Consider the following 26,513-nt stretch of genomic DNA (forward strand, 5'->3'; position numbering starts at 1 on the left):
TATGCTATATAAAATGATATGTGTAAACAACAACAATCGATTGATAATGTATTTGATAAGCGCATTATATTTTCTAGATTCCAATTGTGCAATATTTGTTATTAGCGTGAAACAAAAACCAAGCGAAAAGAAAAAAAATCAAAAAAATGAAAACAAAAAACGAATTTTTATTTTTATAAAATGCGACCAAAAAAAATGAAGAAGAAATGAGAAAATGAATGCAAGAGAAATAAGATGATCCTTTTGAGAGTTCTACGTTAAGTTAAAGTACTTTATACATTTCCGCAAATGCACGGCTAAAACTCATAATTAAAAAAGCATAAAAAAAATGACGAAAAGATTAAAAAATACCGCCAAGAACCTGCCTAATGTTAGCTTCTATGATATAGCAGCCGCTCTATAACTAACCTATATACAAGTGTAACTGTACCTTCTTAGTAAAAATTTGCAGCAACTGTACTCATTCCTGCCCATTAGATGACCTTCATACAAACAAACTAAACCAGCCTACATACTATCATACATACATACTCTCTCCTTCACTATATATCCTTTACTCGTTCGTACATACAAACAAAAAGAAACAAACATACATATATATTTATGTGTACCCCAAACAAATTGAAATTGCTTAAGAAAATTAAATGCAGATTTTCATCTATTTGAGAACCATACAAAATTTGTATCTTTGGCGAAGCCGAAGTTGAAATACTCTTGCAGAATTGTGGCTTTAGGAGTTCTATTCACTCAACTGATATATAATTTGTTTTCAAATGAAAGCCTCAATTTATTATACTTCAAAATGAAATTATATTTTAACAATTTATTAAAATTATGAGAAGTTTTCAATGCTTAAATTCTCATTTATTCCGATCGTCGCTATTGTGATGTAGGTAAATTTATGAATCTATTGACTTTGATCGGAATAAATGCTTTTCAATTGCCATACGAAATTGCTAAACTTGAATTTTGAAGACTGCACAAAGAATGTATTTAATCTGACTATATGTTATTGAAGATAAAAATTTCTTAATTACTTTGGTTGACAATCTAGTATATTTTCAGTGTATGGTATATATTGATTGTGTAAAGCATATTCAGTATATCGCCATACCGAATATTTCTTTTAGTATATTTTAATATTTTTCTGAAAATGAATTTGGTATTTTAAAACGGTCACTACTTTTTAAATAGGCCGAATTAATATTAAGAAAAATACTAAAATATACTAAAAGCTATTTTTGGTACAACGATATGCGATTACTATACTCGTACTATGTTTGTTTTTATTGACAATGGGCAGCAGGTATTCACATTCCTTATTATACTTTATTGAATTGCCCAGTTCGTTATCAAATTAAACAAAGTGTGTCTATCAATAATTTCTTTGAATGTTATTGGTTATATAATTAAAATTTGATTAAAAGCTGGAATACTTTTAAATCTTCACATTTAAATATCTTCAAAACAGTTTTTTTTTATCAATGTAAGATCATTCCTTACAAATAAATAAAACCTTCTGCAAGAGTATTGGAAAAATTATAATCTGCAGCTAAAATGTCAAAGCGTATGCATTGTATCGTATACGATATATAAAACACATATAAACGTATCTGAACAGACATATGATGCCCTCACAAACACACTCTCACGTACATAAACACCATACATATATATTTACATATATACCGCATCACTTATATACACCCATATACATACCTACTATATATAAAAGTATATATATTCGTACATACCCAACCCACGCAAATGGCTTAAAAAAACGAAAACAAAAACAAAATTATCTACCGAATGGAATCTCTATATAAGGAACCTATATATACACCATCATATATGTCTTCTCCCTGTCGTATTTATCGAAATCGAAATTAAAATGCCTATTTACTCGTCTATTTACACTCCAACACACACACTCAACTACATACATAGCCTCACACACCTATACACACATACATGCATATATCTCGATATTAGTTTACCATGTATACACTGAGCGAAATGCTAAATGGAAATGCTTTAATACTGTTATGTTTGGCCTACTTATAAACGTTTAATTAGATAAAAGAAAACAAGTTCGCATATAAACCACAAAAAAATGCTAAAACAAAACCAAAAACCTATTACTATACGTACTATATATATATATTATATATATACTTAAAGCAGCGGCTTCTCGAACTGTATATCGGAATTATATGTTTCGAGTGTACGAGCATGCACTGCACTTATCATTAAAATAACTTACGAGTAAAATGTCACAACTGTCACCAGAATGAAAGACTTGAATAACGTTCTTCGAAAGAAACTCAAACCAAACAAACCAACACAATCAAAACGAATAAAAAAAACGAGACATATTTCCAAATCTCCCCCTAAAAACACACATTATAGTACTATATCTCAAGACTTCCCTAAAACGCTGCTCAATAAGAAATCCTTTTACCTACCAGATAATGATGCAACAATTTTGATATCAATAGAACACTGCCGCCTCTTCAGCACCTTTTTCCCCCCGTTTCCTTCACTCTCTCGGAATCACCTCATTAAGCTTAAAACATTTAACTTTAAGTAGACTTATTTCAAACAAATTTTCTCGAGCTCAATGATCTTTATGAAGGCAGCATAACAGTTAAACGATTATTAGCAAAAAAAAAAAAAAACAAAAACCAAATCACAACTAAATCAATTGAAATGGAATTTCAACAAAAACAAAAACAAACAAAAAACGCATAAACAAAAAAAAGCAAATACAAAAATAAAATTTTAGCGCAAATATTTGGGCATAAGTTTTTGTGTATTATTTAATCCCATTTTCCCATTTCCCTTTCCCTAGCTGCTTATAAAAAATTACTTAGTTTTAAGCGTTTTGCTAAGTTTCGTTTTCTCCTCACCCCGCCCCTCCTTAGCCTTATGTAATAAGTAAACATTTTTGCGCCTGAGTTGATGTAACAATTTTTGAGCTATCGAACCACCTTAATGTGTAACAAAAATACTAAATGAAAAAGAAACAACATTAAATAAAATAAATATGAGATAATTTTTTGAAAAAAAAGAAATTGTGTTTTAATGAGAGTGGAGAATTTCATACATAAATAAACAAAAGCGCAACACAATGCTAAAAAAACAAGTGCTGCTATCTTAATATCAAATCTTTATTATCTGTCAACAATAGGTAAGAAATCTTCAATATATTAGAGCAATAAATCTTACCTGGTGTATAACAATAAACATCTAATGGATTACAACATTTACTTAGAGCAAAGTATTTGTTTAGGTCAACATGCCACAAAGGCTATAAAAATAGCATCCATTGAGATAGAACTGTTTGTATACAAACAAAGATAAGTGCGGTATCCTTGTACTTACATCCTGAACGTTTCTGAAAATTCCATATAAATTTTGACATCATGTAAGAGAACACAACAATGGGCTAAACAGTTTTCATTACCTACAAAAAACCCAAAATTAAACAAATGAAGTAAGTAATAATGTACATGCTTTGAAACTTTTCCAGCCATTCCATATCAATAACTAAAAATTTCCAATGACTAACTAGTTTCTTTCAGATATATATTTGATCTGATTTAAAAATTTCAATGGTTAGGTAGGTTTAATTACTTAAAAAAAGGGGAAAAACAAGTGTCATATAGTATGTACGCAGTTAGTAAAAGTATGTCAACTTTTTCATCTATTTGATTATCATTGACTAAAAATTTCCAATTTTAGTCATGGCTTTTTCCCCCAAAATGAAATATTATCTATATTTTGAAGTGTTCTTTATCATACTATCTGCTTTAAATTGTTTTTATCATTATCAATCTAGCGTTGTATGGAACACTTACTTACTTATGGTAACATGTAAAACTACACTGGTGAGCTGATATTTGTACACCTGCTACCATAGGGCAGAATTTTAATTTGTTCCGGCAGAAAATGTATTTAACGTGTAGAATGAAACACCGAATTTTGGTACAGGCAGTAATAACTATAGTAGTAATGACTCCTGAAAATTTGTAAAAGTTATTTAAGAAATACTTTTGTATGGCAGATTACGCCTACTTAAATTGGGGTTTAGCTGCTTTGGCTGACAATCTGGTATATTTTCATTTCAATGGTATATTTTAAATGTGGTACTTTAACGATATACCCAATATTGCATTTTTAGCATTTTGCGGTATATTATTTAGAAAATTTTAAGAATAATACCACACTATTCTTCTTATATATAAAATGTGTGCCAGGTATCTTATAGTCGAGTACACTCGTCTGCACCTTTCTTACTTGTGTTCTAGAGATTTTCAAAGCATTTGTAACATTAAAGCTATCTGTCGTATGCTGATGAAAAGATTTATTTTTCTTTTTCTAATTTTAGAGCTTTGATTTACTTTTCCTATCTTTTTTACATTATTAGTGTCTATTTTTTTAAACTATTTATAATCAATCTGCCCAAAAAACCTTTTTTAATGACTTTTTACTATTAAATTCAAACTTATTGACTGATAAATACATAAAATAAAAACTTGACCATCAAAATTAAAAATATTATTCTTTTTAATTGAGAAAAAAAACCATATGCTGCTTCATCATAGCGAAATTTATGATAACGAAAAATCTGGAAATATTTCTATTGACTTTTTATCATAAAACTTCCAATTTTACAACGCAGAAAAGTGTAATATTTTTATGGAATTTTGCAGAGAACGCTGTTAACGAACTTTCGCCTAAAGTTCAATGGAAAAATAAAACAACTCGGATTTTATTTGTTTTCATTATGTGATGTGTGTGTGTTTTTTTTATTAAATATAAATTCCTGCGAAAATGAAATAAATAGTTTGTTGCATGCACTTAAACAACTACAGAGAGAATTTCTCTTTTTTGCTTTTCGCGTTTTGTGGTATCGAGAATAAAATGGCGACAAAAATGGCTTCAGTCAAATGCGATTTGCTAGACAAAGCTAGCGAATGGAGATGCAATAAAATTATGATGATGATCAGATGAATGAAAGCGAGAGATGAGAGAGATTAAAGAGCGACTGCCGAGTCAACAAATGTGTTCTGTTGCTCAGAGTCAACGGAGTTGTTGGGCACAGCATCATCGCCAGCCGAGGAGACATCATCGTTGACAGTGATGACCTCATTGGAAGGCACCGCCTCCTCGAAGGAATCATCGATGGCCTCGGCACTGGTGCGCACCTCGTTCTCCGCAATGGAAGCCTGTTGATCGGAGGCAGCTTCGATCTTGTCATCCACACCAGGTGTCTGAGCTGGAGCTGCGGCAGCTGGAGCAGCGGCAGCTGGAGCGCTAGTTGGTCGATTGCCACCCAAGAAATTGATGATACCCTGCAGAGGTCCCTGCTGCTGTTGCTGAGCTGGCGATGCAGCTGTTGCATTGTTGTTACCACCGAAAACATTGTTCACAAAGGATTGAATGGGACCTGGAGGACGTGCTGTGGTTGGCTGAGCATTCTGCTGTTGCTGACCAGTTAAACCAGACAATGTATTCTGGAACTGTGTGCCCAAATTGTTGGCAAACTGTTGAATACCCTGGAATGCCTGAGTCGTGGTATTCACCACAGATTGTGCCGCATTCTGGACTGCATTCTGTGCCGAAGTAATAGCTACACTTGGGTTCAAGAAACCAGGAATTGTGGGTGCGGGTGTTGCAGGTTGCTCAGCATTGTCTTGTTGCACACCTTGCTGCTGTTGTTGTTGCTGCTGTTGACCATTGTTGAACTGACTCAGAAATTGACCAATTGGTGAGTTCTGAATGAGCTGCTGCACAAAGTTCTGTTGCGTGGAGCTTTGAGTGGGTGTCGCTTGGGTTGCCTGACGCACATGTGGCTGGACTCCATCAACGTTGACTTCAGCGGGATCAACAACAACTTCCGGTGCAACGACGACGTCATCAGCGGAGTTTGCGAGTGCTTTGAGTATGGGCGAGGATTCGGTTTCGACTGGAGCAGCTGGCTGGACTTCGGGTTGGGTTTCAGGCTGTGCTTCAGGCTGTGATTTGAGCTGAGAATCTGGCTGGACTTGAGGCTGAGCTTCGGGTTGAGCTTCAGGCTGTGTTTCAGTCTGTTCTGGCTTCAATTCTGTCTTCAATTCAGGCTGAGTTTCGGGCTTTGCCTCGGTTTGCACTTCAGCTTTGATTTCACTTGGCTGCTCTGACTTCAGCTGCTGCTCTGGCTGCTCCTCAGCTTTGATCTCAGCGACTTCTTCACGCGCTTCCTTCTTCAGTTCCGGCTTGGCTTCCTCTTTGAGCTCAGGCTGCGCTTCTTCCTTGATCAAAGGCTTTTCTTCTGCGGGCAGCTCTGATTTGATTTCTTCTTTCAGCTCAGGCTTGGCTTCCTCTGGCTTGGCGGCTTCTTTGAGCTCAGGCTTAGCTTCCTCTGGCTTGGCTGCTTCTTTCAGCTCAGGCTTGGCTTGCTCCTCTGCTGGCTTAACTTCCTCCTTGAGCTCAGTCTGCACTTCCTCTTGCGTCTCCAGCCTAGCAGCTGGCTTCACCTCCTCCACCTTCAGTGGCTCCTCCGCTGTCTGCTCCTTGACCAGCGGCAACGCTTGCGGCTCCGACTCGCTGACAATGGTCACGGGAATGGAGTCCAGAGGTTCCTTGGGCAGCAGCACACGTCCCTGGCAGGCCACCGCCAGGCAGAGCAACACTAAAGCAACTGGCTTCATTTGACTGTTGTTTTCTTTTCTTGTCTTTTCTTTGTGTATTCACGAGCGAGCGGCAGAGAAAGAGTGTCGGTGAAAGATTTAAGGTGTAAATGTTACGCTTGCGCCTCACGGCCACAACTGTTTGAAATTTCTTTAGCCTCGCCGCATTTATACAGCCAACGCACACAGCGTCGGCGTCGGCGGCGTTGGCAGCGACTGCGTCAACGCTGGCAGCGACTGCGACGTCAGCAGAGGCAGCAACATCGTACGTTGCGTCGCAAGATAAACTGAATCTCTTGCAGAGTCTTCGATGTTGTTGTTGTTGTTGTTGTTTTCTTCTCTTGGCCAATTCTTGTGCTAAATGTCATTGAACTGCTTTTGCTTCGACTGCGGCTGCTGCAGTTGCTGCGGTCTGCAAAAGGGCCGCAAAGAGGCCAAAGAAATCGACGAGAATAATTGGCCAGCTCTTTGCCTTGCACTTGCCATCAGCAAGTAGGGGAGAGGGAGGGGAAGGGAGGGGAGACGATGCAACAAAGGGAGGCGTCTGTCTGCAATGTGCTTGCAACAAGTTTTGCTAGTAGTTGAACTGATCAAGGTTACCCATTAGCAAATAGATGAAGTTCACTTCGCTGGACTTTGGCTTCGTCTTTTGACGAGGGGTGGAAAGAGTGGGAAGAGGAGGAGGGGAAGGGAGTGGGGAGGCGGATGAAGATGCGGCTGCTCAACTGCAGACTGCGATTTACTTGTGGCAAAAAGTACGTATTTGGTAACAATCATTTTAAAAATAGCATAAATTACTTAAGAGCTAACTGAAATAGAAATTCAACGTAATGAAAACAATAAAAGGAAAACTCCATAATAATAAAGCAAGAAAATAATTATATTTGCTAAAGGAAAATAAAGGAATGGAAAATAAGATCGATTGGAAGTTCCTTAAATCCAAAAATTCCAAAATATTTCATGTAAATTTCTAAAAACAACAGAGTAGATTTATAATTATTAAATACGCAGAAATAAACATCAATTTAATTTTCTTAATAGATAATTCCGTTAGTAATAAAATAGTAACACGAAAACTATAAAAAAACATTTTCTGAATAGTAAAATCAAAATCATAATGACTCAAAAGAAAAGAAAGAAAAATAAAATATACTTTGAAGTTCAAGGCAACAAACAAGACAAATAATTAAATATAACCTAATAAAATAATTTAATAATTTGTAAAATTAGTATGAATTGTCATTTCTTAAATATAAATAAAATAATTTCATTTAGAGCTGTGCTATTTAAATACAAATTCATTTATTAAATGTTATGTCTGAGTTAGAAATTTGATAACAAATTTATTTTAATACTTTCGCTGAAATTTAGTCGATAATTGTTTATTTTCTTTATTGTTTATTTCAATAAATTGAATAATGATATGAAATATTTTCAAAATTGTTAAGTTTTACTTCGAATTGTAAGATATTTAATTTGTTTTTTAATTAAATTTACTCTATTCCAAGATAAAATTTATTTAACATTATTAATTTTTAATATTGGCTACACTTTACTGTATATTTCTCTAAGTTTTTTCTTTCTACCAAATGCAAACAGATTAAGCTTAATACTTTTATGAATTAAATTAATCGTGAATAAGTCACATTTTTAGCATTGTTGTTCAAACGCGCTGCTGAAATTAAATGAACACTATTTTAGAAACACAATTTCACAAGAAACTCAAGAAACTCATCAAATTTTGAAAAGACCTTGATAAATAATGTTTGTCTAATCTTAAGTGCCAAACATCTTTATAGCGCATACTATGAATTATTTCCAAGTAAACTGTTTTTATGTACAGACTTGTCTTGATGATGAGCAATTCTATTTAATGACATCTTTTTTGCTGTTGTCCAAAAATATTGAAGTGTGTAATAATTATAGAGAAGATCGACTTAATTGTGCTGAAAGTTAACTAATTGTATATAGTATGTATAACGTGAAATATCATGACCTTAAACTTAGTTATTGTTCACTTTAAAATACAAGTGATAATGATGGTAATATTGCTTCCATTTCTACAAACTTTTAAATTATATTCAATTGCACATTTTGATATTCACAATAGCTACAAGTTGATTCGCTAAAATATATATTGAGTAAATTTTTTTGTTGTTTTAGTCAATTTATAAATAAAATATCTATTATGTATAACTTGTAAAGCCGCCAAAAAGATAGAAGTGAAGTAGTATCAGTAAAAATATATATACAAATAATATATAACATAAATTTTATATAAAACATATTATTAATTTTTCAATGAAGTTTTAAGAAAATTGTTTCCCAAAATAATTATTTTGCAGTAACGTAAATCACTTACAATTAAACTTCATGCGATATTATTTATCTTAGTACTCGAAGAATGCTTTATGTATAGATTAAATAATAGTTTTTAACAGACATAACTATATATTATTAGCTTTCGATGACACATTAAAACTTTCGCTGTTCAAAAAAACGTTCTTTTAAACTCAAAAGTACATTACATATTTCAGTCAAGCTGTCATGAATGGCAATTGGTTATGAAAAATAATAAAATAATAATAAATAGTTATATTATAGAAAGAGCTTTACAAGATTTCCCTTCCTACAAAACATGTATCTGCAAAACTCTAAGATACTTTAGATAAAATACTTAACTTCATTCATCTCAGAGTTGAAATGGGTTTTTAACAATTTATAAGTTATTCTTTCTAAATAAGTAAAAAATTTAAAGTTATATTATAAGAATTACAACATTGTAATCCTTTTGCTAAGCGTTGAAAGAGTATTTCAACATCGCTGTCTTTGGTTTGTCTACCTCTTAACGACCATCGATTAATTTTGTTGTCAGTGCAACAAGCACTTTGCCCCACTATGCAGTTGTTGTTGTTGCAGTTGTTGTTGTGGTTGATTTTATCGATGCTCGATCGACTGCAGATCGCATCTTATTTTCCAGCAGCAGTGGAAGCAACATCAACGTCTGCACCTCCGCCTCCATCTGCTGCAGCTTCTTCTCTTCTGCCACCCACCTGTTCCCCTCCCCTCCACCTCCTCCTGCCCCTTCCTCTTCCTGCTCTTTGATGCTTTTGGTTGTAAATCGAATGCATGCAGCGTTCTGTGTTGTGTTGTCGTTGTCGTTTGGGATTTTTCACTCTCATTCCTTGTTGTTGGCCATTTGATCAGCGACCAGATTGGAGCACAGACTTGAAGATTCTTCTGCCAATGGGCGCGTCTTCTGCATTTACAAGAAAGTCGTCGAAGACGACGATGTTGATGCTGTTGTCTTCAACTTCTTGTTGGTCTTCTTTTACATTTAAACTTGGTCTTAGTTGTGGTTCTTCTTCGTCGGGTAAGTTCTTCTTCTGGGTTTGTGGCGTGACCACAAAACTTGTTTCAAAGCCAAAACCAGCTCGAAGTGCTCTTCTCTGGCTATTTTTAGAGCCAATTAAGTAGTTTGAATGCAGCGCCGACTTGCATGTTGCATGCTGCAAGGGTCTCAAACTCAAAGACACAAATCACAAAACTTCTTCTTCTACTTTTTTTTTGTTTTTAAGTCCGCATTAAGATGCGTTTTCACCCATTTTTCCCGCAAGCCAGACGACACTCTTAATAATTGATTAGAAATACCAGAAAAACAAATGCAAATGAGGCGGACCACAAAAAAGATTTCGAAATGTAGTTAAATGGGTCAACGATCGAGAGTTTCCCTTGCCACTCAACTTTTATTCCAAAAGGAAAAACTAAGACGGAAAAAAAGCATTAGCTGAACTTGACACTGTTTCTATGCTTTTGGGGCGTGGCAAGCGGGGAGGCGAGGGGAAGGCGGCAATTGTCTGCAATTTCAATGCAAGTCGAGTGAGTTGCCAATTTTTCCCCTCTCAACGTCTTTTTTATGCCTTTTGCTGCACTGACAGAACTCGTTTCGTCGACCCTTTTAAAGGCCGCAAAGCAAAGCAAAGCAAAGCTGAGCCAAAGCTAAAACCAAAGTTGTCGTTGGCTTTATTGTTGTCTTTGTGGTTGTCGCTGTAGTTGTTATTATTGTTGCTGCATTCGATTATTGTTGTTGCCTGCAAAAGGACATTGACTTTGGTCTTTTACAATCGAGCTTTGATTTGTAGACCCTTCTTTATTAAATACAAATTAAAGAGGGTCTATTAGGTTTGTCAACAATTTAAAGTGCGTAACATTGGCAAAAGACTCAAAAGATACAATTTTTTAAAAATAAAGGATAGTTAATAGAGGAAGTTACCTCCAACCCTATAAAGTATATCTATAGACTATAAATCAGCAGCAATAGCCGATTCCTAATGTTTGAACAGCTAGATCTCTACACCTATAATATAACGATGTACTGGACTTTTGGCATTGGTTTCTTTGGGCTGATATTTTTCACTAGATTATTTTAGACATTTTAAATCACATCCCAATTTCATTATAAAAATCACTGAATTCTGTATTTGTGCAAGTATGTATTAGCTTTGAAAACTGAAAATCTGTTAGTTTGAGCCATTCTACATTGATTCTTCAAATTTCATTATGATCGAACCAGAAATATAAAAGATATTGAAGAATGAGCAAGTAAATAAGGAGAGCATTAACACTCAAGATATGCAGGAAAGTTGAATGATGAAAGCGCAAGCGAGAGAGCAATAGTTTACATTCATATATGTACATTTCATATTCATCTGTGAACTTAAAAATAGCAGTGCTGACGACCTACGTGTTTAAAATTTAAAAAAAAAAACTAATTTAAACGCAACTTTGAGACAAAATGTAGTTATAATAGCTTAATGTATTTAATTTTAAGTAATTCAACAATTTGTTTCATTTTGTATTTTAACAAATTATCTCATACCTTGTTATACTATTATGAAATAAGTATTTTTTGTTCTAATTCAAAAATCATTAACTTATAATAATATATTTTTTTAAATGTCAGATATTTAATACTTTATTTAATATATTTATTTTGATGATTAAATGAAAATGAAATGAATTCTACCAGCCAAGGTTTGAAGTTGCCCAATATAAAGTAAAGGGTTTCTTTCAGTCTAACCTCAAGTGTAATTTTCTTACTTGTTTTTTTTTTTATAGGCTGTTGTTGGTTTTGTTTGGTTGCAGAGACTGTTTGGACTGTGTTTTAATTGATTTCCGCAACAAGCAGAACAAGTTCGACAGAGAAAGAGAGCAACATTAAATTTTTGCCAAAGTCATAAAGTTGGCCTTAACATTTTGTTGTTGCTCTTTTTTTTAATTGTTTTGTGCTGCCAGCTCAGAAAGAGCTCTGAGAAATCGAACAATAATTATGCAATAGCATTTATTTGTTTAGTGTTATCACACAACGGTCTGAACAATTCAATTTTCAGACATCGTCGTCTCTCTGACGTATTAGCATGCTAAAGTGTAACAACAACAACAACAACGACAACAAATGAAATACAATAACAACAATGGCATTAACATGGTATTTTACGAGTGGAGTCCAAGTAAAATAATTGGCAACTGAAATTAACACCTTGCTCACATCCCACAATCCCAAAAGTACACGCACATGTGGGCGACACTTGGTTCAATGGGGGCGTGGCAACAACAACAGCAACAACAACAACACTGTGAGCAAACGGTGGCAACTTTCACTTAACGGAATCGTGCGGAATCGGAATAATAAACAACAACAACGAAAACAACAACGAAAAAAAGTAAAGTGGGTAATACTCAAAGTAAGTAATAAGAGGAGAAGGCGTTGACAGCGATCTCGCCACAAATTACCGCACTTTAGTTTGCAATATACTTATATTTATTGTTGTTGCCGCAATATTTGTGTCATATTTTTTTGTGCGTCAAGGTCAGAATGCGACACACAAAATACCAAGCAAAACAAAAAAAAGAGAAATAGAAAAAATTAACAGCAAATTGAGCACAATTTGCGTGGATTGTTGTGTATTAATGGCAAACACACAAGAAATTGCTGGCAATCTCGCACCTCTCTTTCTTATTTTTTGTTGTTGTTGTTGTGCTTCTTAATACCTTAAATATTTGCACACACAATTGTCGACTACTTTTCGTTTTCTTGTAATTTGAAATTCAAATTCAACTGGCCGTCGGTCATTGTATAGCATTCAGCTTTGCGCAATCCAATGAGCGCGCTGACAAAAGCTGGTAAATTTTTGTTAAATTCAAATTACATTGCTAAATTGAGATAGAATAAGCTGTTTTTTTTATTGATTGACTTGCAACGTTTAAACATTCTTAACTCTCTATTTAAAGGAAGTTTGCTTAGGTTTTTGTAACAAAACAATAAATACCTCTGCAAATTACAAAATTGGATGGAATCTATCCAATTGGATAAACTAGGGTGACCATACATTTAATTTTACGCACCCTTAACAGACCTTGAAGAATTAACAGTAACGTACTTTGCTTCACTCAAATTGGCGCTGTTATTAAGTTGGTAATGTTAAAGTTGCATTTATATAAGCTATGTACATAATTGTATAATTGTGTAAATTTCTATCTTCAAAAAACTAATTTATTATGTAAGTTATTAAAAGAAATTAAGAAACGCTGCCAGCCCTGCATTGTTCACATGAAAACAAACCATATGGTCATCCCTAACATTTCAATATATCGATATATTGTTAAATCGTGTCACGATGTTAGCATACATAAGTATGACCGCTTATGTACTTTTTGTTATGGATATACTAAAAAGTATATTAATGTTATATTTAAATTTGACATACGCTCGCAAACAGAAAATGTGATTGCAACTTTTGCAATTCAGTTACATTTTAAAAAGATTTAATGTTGAAATTAATAGTTGATATGTGGTGCTTTCTTTATTTTCAGAAAATAATTAAAACATGTTTCAAACTGTCGCGCAATTTTTTTACCTCTCATGCATAAATTTGTTAGAAGTATATTTTTAACTGAGCGTCAGTATATTTTCGCATTGCGGTCACGCTGGGTACCATAACCAGCTGGCTCCATCCCGTTCTCTCTAGTGTATTTCATATCGATGGTAAAAACGCCGCGCGTTCGCGTTAATATTATTGTTAAATAAACAAAATTGTTCGTAAAAAAAACGTGTGCAATGTGTGAAAAAAATGTGCACGATAGGTGCATGTGCTTTATTAAAACACAAGCGTGATGCGCGCTGACGACAGCAGTAGCAGCAACAACAACAAATATCTCTAGCGCTGTTTGCGCCCACACCAACAACAACAACAGCAACGGCAGCAGCAGTAACAACAACAACAACAGCTACAAGCAGACCAATTGAGTGTGAGGAGAAGAGCCAAGCAACAGAAGCAGCAGCAGCAGCAGCAAGCAACAAAGTGCCAATATAATAACAATGTTTAATTAGGCGCCACGGATACGCTTACAAGACACATATATAAATATATATACAAAAATATATTTTTGTGCGCTTACTCCTCATATATATTCCTTTAACAAGCGCAAACATAAAACAACAACAAACTAGCGTGCAAGTAGTTGTCTTCGTATGTGTATGTTCGTTCGTGTGCGTGTACGCGTGTATGTGTGACAGCAGCAGCAACGACAACAACAATCGGATCGTTTCGGTAACGGGAGCCGCGCAAAGAGGGAACACGTTACAAGTATGATAAAAAGAAATCAAGAAGAAGAAATACAAATAATCAATTAAATGCAACAGCGAGAGAGCGGGAGAAAAAAGAAAATATATATATAATCAAGAGTTGGCCTAATTGATGTGTGCGGAGCTCATTTTTCGGTTTTCGGTTTTTTGTTCATTTCTTTCATGCAGCGAATGAACCGTGAAAATGAATATGAAAATAAATGTAAAATAATTTAACGAAAAAAAAAGAAACGTGAGGCAAAAAGAAATTATTATCTGTGTTGTGGTTGCCTTCTTCTTGCGTTTCGTTTAGCGTAGCGTTTGCGTTTTGCGTTACGTTGCCTTTGTTTGCGTTTTTTGTGTGTGGTGATTTGCTTACGTCGTCGTCGTTGTCGTCGTGCATTTATTTCCTGTTCTCCTCGCACTTGCATGTGTGCGAGTGTGTGTGTGTGCTTTCGCGACGTTTTCTTATCAGCAACAACAGTTACGGGTTCAAGTTCGTCGCCGTCAGCAACAACAACAACAACAACATCAACTGCTACTTCAGTTTGGACAACAATAACAACAATTAGAAACGTGACTAATGCACTGCTCGCGTAGCCTCTCAGCTGCTGCGGATACAACAACATTTTTTAGCGCAGCGGCAGCGGCATCATCGTCCTCTGCCAGCACAACGCCAACAATGGCTACAACAGCAACAACAACAACAACTTCAGCTAAAGATGGTAAGTCTGATCCAAAAATAATATATATATTACGTATTTATAGTACCGTCTGACTCATAAAACTAAATTGAGTCAAAGACAAGCACAAAATAAAACAACATACACAACGTCGTAATAAATAAAGACAAATGTAATTGTCGTTGACGCTGTTGCCTGAAAGTTCAAGGCAAGTGGTCGACAGTTTTGCAGCCATTGCTTGCGGACAGTGGCTGCTAAACTGTCAGGCAGCTTGAAGTAGAAATGTGTTGAAAGGGTTAAAAGAGCATTTAGGAAATAATTTAAGGAAATGATGATAATGAATTTTTGTAGTATACTCTGTACTGTATTTAAATGCTTAAACTATAGTTACATATACCCTGTGCTGTTGTTAATGCCTACACTATAGTTTCATGTACAGTTTGAAGTTTGTTAATTCCAATTAATAGGCAAGTGCGCTCCAGTTTGACAGCCTTAGTTTACAGGCAGTGGCTCACAAACTGTAAGACAGATTGCAGTTGATATCTGTTGAGAGAGGGTTGTGAAAGCACTTTAAATTAGAGCTAAAGGTCTAATTAGGTGGTTCTCTTCTCTCAATCTCTGTTATATTTTATTATTCTATTATGTCTTGGTTAATAATATAAATAAATACATTAATGAAATGATGATGATGCTTGATAAAGTTGTTTTTATACTTTTTAGTTTAATGCTTAGCCTCTAATACAAACACTACAATTAGCGCAATATTAACTTTGATGTTTTGCTAATTCCAATTATTAGCGAATTTAATGCGTTTCAAATGAACAGTGCGAAAATCAGGCAGCTTACGTAACTCTGATGGTCGGCTCGTAAAAATGTTAACTGAAACATTGTGTTTGGAAGTCGAAAGAATTCGCCAGAGAGAAGTAAGAAATTGGCTATGGAATTAATGATTAACAATGCCGGCCGGGGAAACACAAATACATACATACATACATCACATGTGTGCGTTAAAGTTAAACAGAAATCGCACAAATCAAACCCCAAAAATCCGGCAGCATAAAAGCCACGCCAAAAGTAGCAAAAAAGAAGAAACAACAACAGGAACAACAACAATAATTAAGCATTTTTGGCGTGCAAAATACGTTAAGAAATACACACACACACACACTCACTCATACATACGTTTAATTGACCGCAGTCTGCAAACTTGTCCAGAAGGCACTGAAAGAGCTTGATGGCGAGAGGAGAGGGCAAAGCGGGGGCTAAAAGCGGGAGCTGCAGAAGGTCGCTAAAGTGCTCAACGACGCTGATGAAGGTCAGAGGCATTTCGACGTTGTCGTCACCTCTGAACCCGCTCGAATTTATTGATTTTACACGCAGAATATAAAAAAAGCAGCAACACAAAAAAGTACGAAAAGAAAGACAAACGTATAGTATGTATTGCGCTTGTTTGCATTATACCCTGAAATAATTAAGTAAGTGGGGTGTGATGAATTTCATGAATTAGTATGTAGAACTTGGTTGGAAAATAGAGAATTGGACTAAGATAAGCAATATAAAGATTTTTTGTGATATATTTAACTTCATACATTTAAGTTTTGTTTTTGAAGCGTAAAGATTTTTCTAAAAAGAATCAATATCTAATAAGATTGTAGAAACCAACAAGTTACAATATTTTAAAATCCGCAAATTCCAGATATTGTAGAATAATATACAAATAATTTAAATGTGTTGTATTCATTTTATTTAATTTCGATTATTTATTTTTATTAAACATAAAAAACTAAATCTAGTGTCTTATTTTAACTAAAGTTTTTTTTTAAACTTATAGACCTTTCAGGCAAGATCTTTTAAGTTTGATTAGTGTATGGTATGCACTTGACCTAAAAAAAGTGTGAATTATTAAGTTTCGTTTATTTATTTTTTTTTAATTATAAAAAATTAAAGCTATTGTGTTATTTTAACAAAAGTTTTGGCAATTTATAAACCTTTCTCACAAGATCTTTTAGGTTACATTTTTTATGGTATGTGCTTAAAGTAAAAAGTGTGACCAGGAATTTAATTTTTTTAAAAAATTAGAATTAAGACTAACTGTTGTAATTAAGAATTTGAGAGAATCAATTTTGGGAGTCATTGAATAAATTGCATTACATAACTCGCCCAAGAGAATTTTTTTAGAATAATATTCTACAAAATATAGGGTATCTCTAAGTCGACCCTTTCGGGTAATTATTACTTGCTTCATACTATTATTTTTTCATGTTCGGCCGTCAGAGCGACTTTTGTGCGGTTTGCCGGGCCATTCAAGCTGTTTCTGGGCCGGCTTTGGCTTTTGCGTTGGCTTATGCCAAAGGCCAATTGGAAAACCTGCTTTTTTTTCATTGCTGCTGCTGTTACTGTGTGTGTGGCAGAAAGAAACCAAGAAACCCAGAAAGAGCAGAAAAGCAAATCTCATTTGATGGTCAGAGCTTTGGCAAAGCAAAATAATGAAATGATGCGAATTTTGTGTGGAAAAGTTTAATAAACTTGAGACTGAACAATATTCAATTAAATCAAAGCGAACGGTCAATGTTAATTGCCTAAATTAGCGTGGCTAATTTTTTCAGTTATTCAGTTATTTTTTACTTTTCAATACCACTTCATTAGCAAACTTTCAAGTCACTTTTGTCGTGGCGATATTTTTGTTTTTTGCTTTTTGCAATTTCATGATAAGAACTCTCGATAAGTCGAAAGTTGAATCACAATTCGCAATTTAGTGAATGTGCGAAATTAATTTATGTTTGCGGTTGGCATTTCCACGATTGATAATTGATTATTTGTACAACTCTTTGAAAGTTATATAAGACTCATAATTGAAGTACTATCAAAATAATTAATAATTTACTAGCACAATAGAAACTACACATATAAAAAGAGGAATTAATTTGATATGTACCTTTCTTATTTGTGCACTTAATTGATTTATAAATTTTAAATGGCATTAAAAATGTATGCTAATGTAAGATTTATGCATATGTTATTGCTTTGTTTAATAAAGAATTAAAGTTAATTGAAGCAAATCGAAATGAAATTATACGCAGCTGTTTCATATTTGTTTTCAATTATTTCTTATTTTTGAATTGAATTTCATTCAACTGTCTGTGGGAATATCTTCTTCACTTTGAGTGGTTTTTTATCCCCCCTTTTTTTTTACATTCAGATATATTCTCACATTTATCACGACTAATTGTCGGGTTCAAGTTGAGTGCGTTTTATCAGCCATTAGCCGGGGGAAGGAACATGTGCCCCCCCTTCCCCCATTCATATGTATTTACACTATATTATTGTATCTTGTTGTTATCAGTTTTGTGATTTCGTGCTTATCAGCAAATGCAACTTTACCCAGGGTAAATACGCGTAATACACGTACAGAATGAATTATTTATTCTTGTTGCCTTTTTCAATTAGTGCACAACAGCAAAAAGTCAACATCAGAGAACAACAACAAAAACAACAACAACACGAACAGTAGAAATAATAATAATAAGAAACACTTTATAATTTCATTTTAGCAAATGGCAGCAAAAAAATTCTTTTTATCGCAGATAGCTACACACAATATTTAATGAACATAAAATAGATAAGAGTGGATAGAGTGATGTACACAGAGATATCCTGTAAAGTATACAAAGAGTCGTAAATTAAATATTGACAGAGGTCAAGATAGGGTTAAAGTACTTAAACTTCAATATTTTTTATTGTAAAAATCAACAGCGATTTTCTTATCGTTCTTGTCAAGTTGATAACGATATTCTTCTGCTTTCATAATATTAAGAAATGTATTAAACCTTTCTTCACTTTTTAAACTACAGGGTATGCAAATGTGAGCCATTTTCATGCAATTCCCAACTGAATTTCTCTGTTTGTTGATTATGTGATTACAAAAAAACAACGGGTAAAACAATCGCTTTTTTCCACCTAGAAAAAAATTTTGCAATTAGTGGTGCGAATAAAAAATTGTTGAGAATATTACGTTTATATTACATAGTAATAATAATAACAAATATAATAACAAAAGGGAGAAAAAAAGGTAGGCAGACTATGTAAAAAACATATTGACTTTTTGAGGGGAGGAAGAGAGTTAAATGAAGTTTGAGTTTGAGTTTAGTTGAGTTGTTTCCACTGGGATCGGGTGCATTTTGTGTTTCCACTTCACGTGCTGAGCTCATTCGGCAAATGCATTTCCACCGGCTGGGCATCATTTTTCATTTGCCATGCCATTTGCCTCGCAAGTGGCGGCAGTTTGTCATGTGTCCTATATGCTATGTCCAAACTCCATCCATGCTCAATGCTCACAGCTCACAGCTCGATGCTCGGCAGGTGCTTCTCTCGTTGGGCTCTTTTGGTTGATGCTGAGGCTGAGGCTGAGTGTGTGCTCAGTCAGGGCTCAGCACTTTTGATTTGTGGCAAGTGCTGGTCGTCGGTCTGCTGATGCAACAACAGCACTTTTTTTTATTTGTTGTTCTTCTGCTACTGCAATTTGGCGTGAGACTGTTGCACTTTCAAATTGCTTTATTACAAATTCTGTCGCTTAACGTACTCCACAAACAAACACAAAAAAAAGTAGAAACAGCTGCCACTTTGCCTGACACTTAATTGAATTGTAAATTTTCAGCCGACATTGGACAGGATCAAATATTGCCGAATGTGATTGAAAGTGCTTCGATTGCTATTTTTCAAGAAATTTCAAAGTTGTCTTAAAGTATTCCAGAATTTGTTGTAGGATTCAGTTCTCTATTATAATAATTTTTATATTTTAAAAAGATATCTTAAAGATAAGTTGCATTTATCTTTATTTAAAGTACAACATATTCAAAATTACATATTTTTAAAGTAGATTTCTAAAATATATTTCCCAAATGCAACTTTAGAAGAAAAGTTCAATTGAAATTTGAGAAGCTTTAAAGATGCTTGGACTTTTGGGTGAAATATATGTCCTATATATAAACTCTATCTATCTAAACTCAGTCGCTCTTTTAGACGTTACTTCAAATTTTAAAAGTTTATGGGAATATTGAATTGTATTTTTAGTTATCTTTAATTCCTTTATTTTAATATTTTCCACATTGTTTTATACATAATAAATTTAAAAAATGTTGGCGCTGTAGTAATATTTATTTTATACTTCTTAAAATATTCTCAAAACATTATCATAATCGTAGGATCTCTAAAATCTTGTATTCATTTCGTAGTGGAACTGAATTAACTTTTCTATGCAATTCTTTATTACATTTGACTATTGTGTATATCTTAAAATGTTTCCAAATGTATTTTACATTTTAAAACATTTTCGCTATCGTATTCTTTCAGTTTTTTAAGTTGCTGTATTTGCATTTAGACTCCGTAAACTTCATTCCTTAATTTACCCCAACTCTTCCGTCATGTTTCCAACACTATCTTCTCAGCTTTAGAGTCGATCTACCCGCTTCACGCATTCATGTAGATTGCCTGCTAACTTTTCACCCACTGTGGACTGCCGACTGCAGACTGTGTGGACTAATTTGTCTTACATTTCACACTGCACCCCGCACCCCTCACTCCCCTCAGTTGTACCTGGTTCGTTGTCTTGTCTTGCAGTTTGGCGCTTCCGCGCTAATTTGCTTAGCGTAATTTGCATTCTGCAAACGCCATTTGAGGCGTGTGAAACGAAATAACAATGCGAGAGGCAGCAAAAAACGTCATGTTAATTTCTACTTAGCGCTGTTGGAATACCCTTAATACAATTGAAGGTATGGTTACGCTTTAAGCTGGAATTTAAGGCTTACTACGAGCTATGCTCAATGTTAAATGGAAACTATGTAAAATGGGGAAATCAATTAAAAACAAATTTGAGGATATTAATACTTATTTATATATAATGTATTTGAATGCAGTTTACAAAAATTAAAAGTCTGATGATATTTCAATGAAATATTGTTAAAAATGTTGTTAGATATACTCAATGTTTATTCAAAACTAAGTAAATTCGAGGAAATCAATAATAAGTTTTGAATTTTAATTCAATTTGTTAATAACAACACTAACAAACAACAAATAAAAATAAATTTTAATGAAATTCATAAATTTTTTGAATTTTTTTCATCAATGAAAAAACTGCTATTTCAAAGAGCAGCTAAGACATTGTGCTCTAGGGCAAAAATATGAATAGAACAGAAAAACAAACCAAATCTAAGGTGGTTTTTGCTTGTTTCTTATCTCTATGTTTCATTTCAGAAAAACAATTGAAATCGATCAACTAAAAAAAAGGAATATGCGAAAAAACCGTTCTGTAGTTTTGCTTCTATCTTACTGCTATTTTAATGAACACAGCTGAAAGTTGTGTAAAATTAGAAAGATAAGAAGAGATTATTTGGTTATGTCTTAAAATATTAATATAATTAAATGACCTCTGCTTTCTGTTACACTTTCATATTGTGTGTAAATAACTTTAATAATGTGCTTTTGGCTTGCCCTGTAGTTAATTTAAAGCATTGAATCGTTGTTTTCTTGACCCTTTCGACCTCTGATTCTTTCTGTCCTCTTCTGTTGTCGTTTTCGTTGTGTTTCCCCCCTTTTTGGTAATTGCCGCTAATTACGCGCATAAACTGCTTTGACGTTTGCCATGTCCCCATTCCCATTCCCATTCACACTCCCTTTTCCTTTTGCTGCTGTCCAGAGAAGAGAGGACAAAGTATGTATATATCCCTTTTGGCCCGCCTACTTCAATCCGGTTTCGCTTTTAATGTCCACTCTGGCGTTCTGTTTTATGTTGTGCGCTTCATTACAATTTTTTATTGCTCAAAAGAAATGCCTGGAAGTTGATTACACACACAAAATATATATATAAATATGCATTTGGCTCTCAAGCAAAAGGCGGCGCATAGACGTATCGGCATTTTTGCATCTCAACAACTTTGCAACAGGAAGAGGCGGAGGCGAAGGCGGACCAATGTCGTCCAGTCTTGGAGGATGGAGAGATGGAATTGGGATTGGGGTTTGGGTTGGGGTTTGGGATTGATGCCCACCTGCTTTTTCCTCTTGGCATAAATCAAATGGTGCGTTGTCGTTGCATCAAAACTCGTTCAGTTTGCGGCTTCTTCTGCTTCTTCTTCTTGAGGGCATCTCTAATTCCTTCTACCACTTCCACTCGATTGCAGCGCTTTTCCTCTTTCCACTTTGGTGTTCAGCTGCGCTCATTAGTGTGCAATTTCCACGTGAATAACATTGAATGTTCTGTGACGTATCTCGGCGATTTGAGATTCATCGCCTGTGGATCTGAATGGACGGTTTTCTAGTTGTTTATTTTCTGTTTTTTTAATTGACGCTTCGCTCGTTTTACTGTCATCAAAAATTCCCTCGCACCTCAAATGGTCAGCACCAAAAAAAAAACACTTTTTGCGTCGGCTTTGTTTGAGTTTCTATCTTTTTTCTGGGTAACGTTTTGCGTTGAGTGGCTGTTGCATCTATGAGATACACAAACACACACACATACAGATACACGCCTGTGTCTATATTCAGTTTTGCATTTTGCATATTTGACGCTGCGTTGTGGAGGCGTCTCACGTCTGCCAAATGGGCTGGAAGAGCTGCCCATTGCACTGCAATTATATTAACGATTGTTACGCATCGACAGTTTCGAGAATGTGAAGTGACTCTCTTCCTCCTCCTCTCCCTCCGTTGTTGTCACTGCTTTGGTTGAGTGTAATTTCCGTCTCAGCTTGCTTTAATCAGTCGCCTGTCATTGACAACCACAACACAGTTTCCAATTGCCAAATTCAACGTCATTTTCATCGAGCAGCTCAAACTAATTAAACTTGCATTTGAGATGCATTCCAACAGTTTCAACAGCAAACTGTAATCCAAGAGTCACAGTGGATTGGGCATTTGAGTATCTGCTCTGAATTTCAAATATTTATTTATACCTTCTCTCTCTTTCGTTCTCTTGTTGTCTGCAGACATTTGATATGCGGCAGTTTTATGAATCTTTTGATTGGCATTCGTTACGAGTCTGTAGTTGATTTTATTGAAGAGTTGCAGACAAATTGCATTTGATTTATAACCAAGTGGCTTTTATATGCTTGTAGAATATTGTAAGAAATTTAAAAAAAAAGAAGAAATTTATTTGAGGTATATAGCAAATAATAATTGCATTCGAATAAATGTTGTAGTATTGCAGTTCAATAAATCATACAAAATTCTTAAATTATTTTGAACCCCAAAAATAAAAAATTTAATAAAGTTTGATAGTGGAAACAAAATATAGTTTTTGTAAACTTTTTAACTACTTCTTAACTCACTTTCTTGAGTTTATATACATTTTTAGATTCATTTAAAGGAACAAATGAAATTTAAATCAAAATTGCAATTAGATTTTAATAAATGACACAGGTTCAGCTTACTGCCTTGTTTTTTTTTGGTTTTTATATACCAAATTTCTAAGATAAGGCAAAAAGTTGTTTGAATAAAAAGTATGGCTAGAAGTTAAATGTGTCGAGTTTTAAAATAAATTTGAAGCAAAATATAAATTATAAATAAATTGATATGTGTTACAATCTCTCAATAACATTTGGGTAGCAATATGGTATATTTTTTACTCTATGGTATATTCTAAATGTATTAATATATTAAATATATTATTTTTGTAGTATGTTTTAAGAACAATACTGCTCTGTGTTACTTTAATTTAAAATGGGAGACGGGTAGCTCAAAATCGATCACACTCGACAGTAGTTTTCTTACTAATTTTCTTTTGAATGTATAATATTTTATTTCCATTTTACTATTAAAGGAATTGAAACTATTAAATGCTTAAATTGGAATTTTAAAATATTTGCAATTATTATAAAATATTAAATAATTTTATACTGCCGTTTTCAAGTAGGTTTAAAAATAATTTTGTAATTTTGATTCTTAATTTCTCGAGCTTCTCCATCTCCAATTATTTCATATATGTATGTCGGTTAGTTGTGCTAACACGTTTATTGTCTAGACTCCACTGTGTCGCCTCGTGGTGTGGATGTGAACAGTCCATTTGGTCTACAAGTGGCAACCGCAGCGGGAACACGCACCAAATCGGAACAAATTTGCACGCCTAGCACCGAATTCACCGCAAAATGCAATGTGAAATGGCAACAGCATTAGACAGAGATAGATCGAGAGTGTGTGGGAGAAAGAGAGAGGGAGATAGCTTTGCCGTTGATGGTTCATCCACTCAAATATGTGGAGCAAACAATTGCCGTTCGTTCAACGTCATCTTCATTCTCATCTCACGTCTCGCGGTTGCATTTGCCACTGTGTGGGAGTCGTTTCTCCTCCCCCCCTCTCTCTCTCTCTTCCCCACAGTGTGGTAATTTAATGCAATTTGTAAATATTTAATGTACATTAATTAAATGCAAATGTAAATGCGAATGCGACTCCGAGTGCGAATTGCAAATGGTTTTGTGCGCCCTCAGTTCAAATTGCTGCCTCACATCCTATTCCACATATATATCCAAAATGCGTGTATGTATTTTTATTTATATGCGTACGTTTGTGTGCTGCTTTTTGTTTGCATATGGTTGGCAAACAATTTTCATTTAATTTTACTGCCAGTTGCAGAAAAAAAAGCGAGTGCAAAAATTGTAATACTTAAATTTGTCTTGGTTTCTTTTGCCCGCGTTCCCTTTTCCTTTTTTTCAATTTGCGCCCACATTGGGCCGCAGCAGCTGTGTCCTGTCGACGACGACGACGTTGCTGTTGTCCTTGGGCCCTAGCAGGTGGTCGATTGAGCAACGTGGGGGGGGGGGGGGGGGGGGGAAGGACATGGGGTATCCTTTTGGTCGCCTTTGGCACACACGCGCGCCTCGCCTGCGTTTCCTTTCCTTTCCTTTCCTTTCCTTTTTCCGTTTGCTCAATGTGCGTAAAAATTTTTATGAGTATTGCGTTTTGTTCCTCTTCTTGTTGCTGTCTGCTACAATTGGAGCGCCCCCCGTTTTGCCACGCCTCCTTCATTCAAGCATTTTATGATTTTTTACCTTTTTTTGTTGCTATCGTTGCTGTTGTTGTTGTTGCTGTTGTTGTTGTGTGTTAGGGGCAGCTGTTTGTGCCATTCGTAGTTTTTTGCATGCGTTGTGTAGTTGAAAAATTCCGAAAAAAAACTACGCTTGATTGCTCTCTTCTCTGCCACGCCTCTCCCTCCATCCGTTGACGCCCACAAGCCACATAACCTTTAACAATGCTGTTGTGTTTGTTATTGTTGCCTCATGCAACATCTCTCTCCACTTTTCCCCCTCTATTCCCCTACAAGCTTGGCTTATTTTAAGCATTCCTATGCAAAACCATCCTTTGTATAACCAAAATTCTAAGCCTCTTTCCATTTACCCTCGCCTCCCTCGCGCTGCCTTTGTTAGTCGTGTGTAGTTGCACCCTATAATTTAGGGGCGTGTCTGTTCAGGTGCCCAAGTTGCTTGGGGTAGGGGCTGTGCACAACAGTTAACAATGATATTGCGAATGCTTTAAGTATCACAAGGTTTTCCACGAACGCTATTTGAATAGGCTTTGCTCGAAAAGCTGCCAACCAATTGTGGAAATTCGTCATATTCATTAAATTTCCGGGAATCACATCGATTTTTATCATCACTTAAAGTAATTTATTATCGTGTTTTTTCCTTTATGATTTACTGTTGCAGCGCACATTATTAAAAGTTAATTTTGGACTTGAGACGGTTAAAAATAAATCAATTTTAGATTAATCAGCAAATGATTAAAGCTGTTTATTCGAAATGTATTAAGATTAATGACGAGTTTATGTTCATATGTATTTGTATTTTTCCTTTGTATTATTAATATCACTTTTATAAATATCACGCCCATATGAAAATTGATTCTTAACAAATAAATAATTGTTTAAATTGTGTAATTCTAAAGAAATATTCAGTCATCAGTAGATCTCGCACTTAGTATGTTTTTATACTAAAGATCATTCATACTAAAGATCTTTAAAATAAGAGTAGATACATTAAAAATACTAAATTAAATACTAGTTTACAAAAAATACTGCATTTGGTATTAAATTTATAATAAATACGAGTTGAAGAAGATATGCACATTAAAAAATATTTAAAATTAAATACTATTTACGTCAAAATACTGCATTTGGTATAAACTGGTATTAACTTTATACTAAAATTCATTTCATGGAAATACGAGTTGAAAAAGATACAAAGATTAAATATTGCATTAATAATAAATACTACTTAAGCAGTATACATTTTATACTAAAGTTCCCTTCATGGAAATGCGTTGTAAAAATATATTTTAAAGAATATACTAAATTAAATACTGATTTGGTCTAATTACTGTATTTGGTATTAACTTGTAAACATATGAGAATATTCAAAATTCGTGATCTCCCAATCAGACCTATCTATCATAACTATTTTTGACTGTTTTCTGCTCATTCTACTAATTGTTTATAGAGTCTCTTGGAAACCAGTTCTGACAAGCAGAACTTCAAAAGACGAGTGCATATACTAT

General features: G+C 34.5%; 2 protein-coding genes across 3 annotated transcripts in view; one reads left to right on the forward strand and one right to left on the reverse strand.

Annotated features, from left to right (window-relative positions):
- Window positions 1–4,772: 4,772 nt before the first annotated feature.
- LOC117568785 (20-hydroxyecdysone protein) lies at window positions 4,773–6,804 on the reverse strand. Its single transcript, XM_034249623.2, has one exon. The coding sequence runs from the start codon at window positions 6,693–6,695 to the stop codon at window positions 5,040–5,042; it is 1,656 nt and encodes a 551-aa protein (XP_034105514.1). The 5' UTR covers window positions 6,696–6,804; the 3' UTR covers window positions 4,773–5,039.
- A 6,864-nt stretch (window positions 6,805–13,668) lies between these two features.
- Window positions 13,669–26,513, forward strand: part of LOC117572006 (cyclin-dependent kinase 14) — a 140,654-nt gene continuing 127,809 nt past the window's right edge. Inside the window, exon 1 of one of the 2 annotated variants that reach the window (XM_034254523.2) lies at window positions 13,669–15,023. In XM_034254523.2, coding sequence (XP_034110414.1) covers window positions 14,882–15,023 — 142 coding nt within the window. In that variant the 5' untranslated portion in view covers window positions 13,669–14,881. The remainder of the gene's footprint in view (window positions 15,024–26,513) is intronic. The other variant, XM_034254522.2, reaches the window with a different exon arrangement.

The sequence above is a fragment of the Drosophila albomicans genome, chromosome 3 (assembly GCF_009650485.2).
Source record: "Drosophila albomicans strain 15112-1751.03 chromosome 3, ASM965048v2, whole genome shotgun sequence".
Classification (NCBI taxonomy): domain Eukaryota; kingdom Metazoa; phylum Arthropoda; class Insecta; order Diptera; family Drosophilidae; genus Drosophila; species Drosophila albomicans.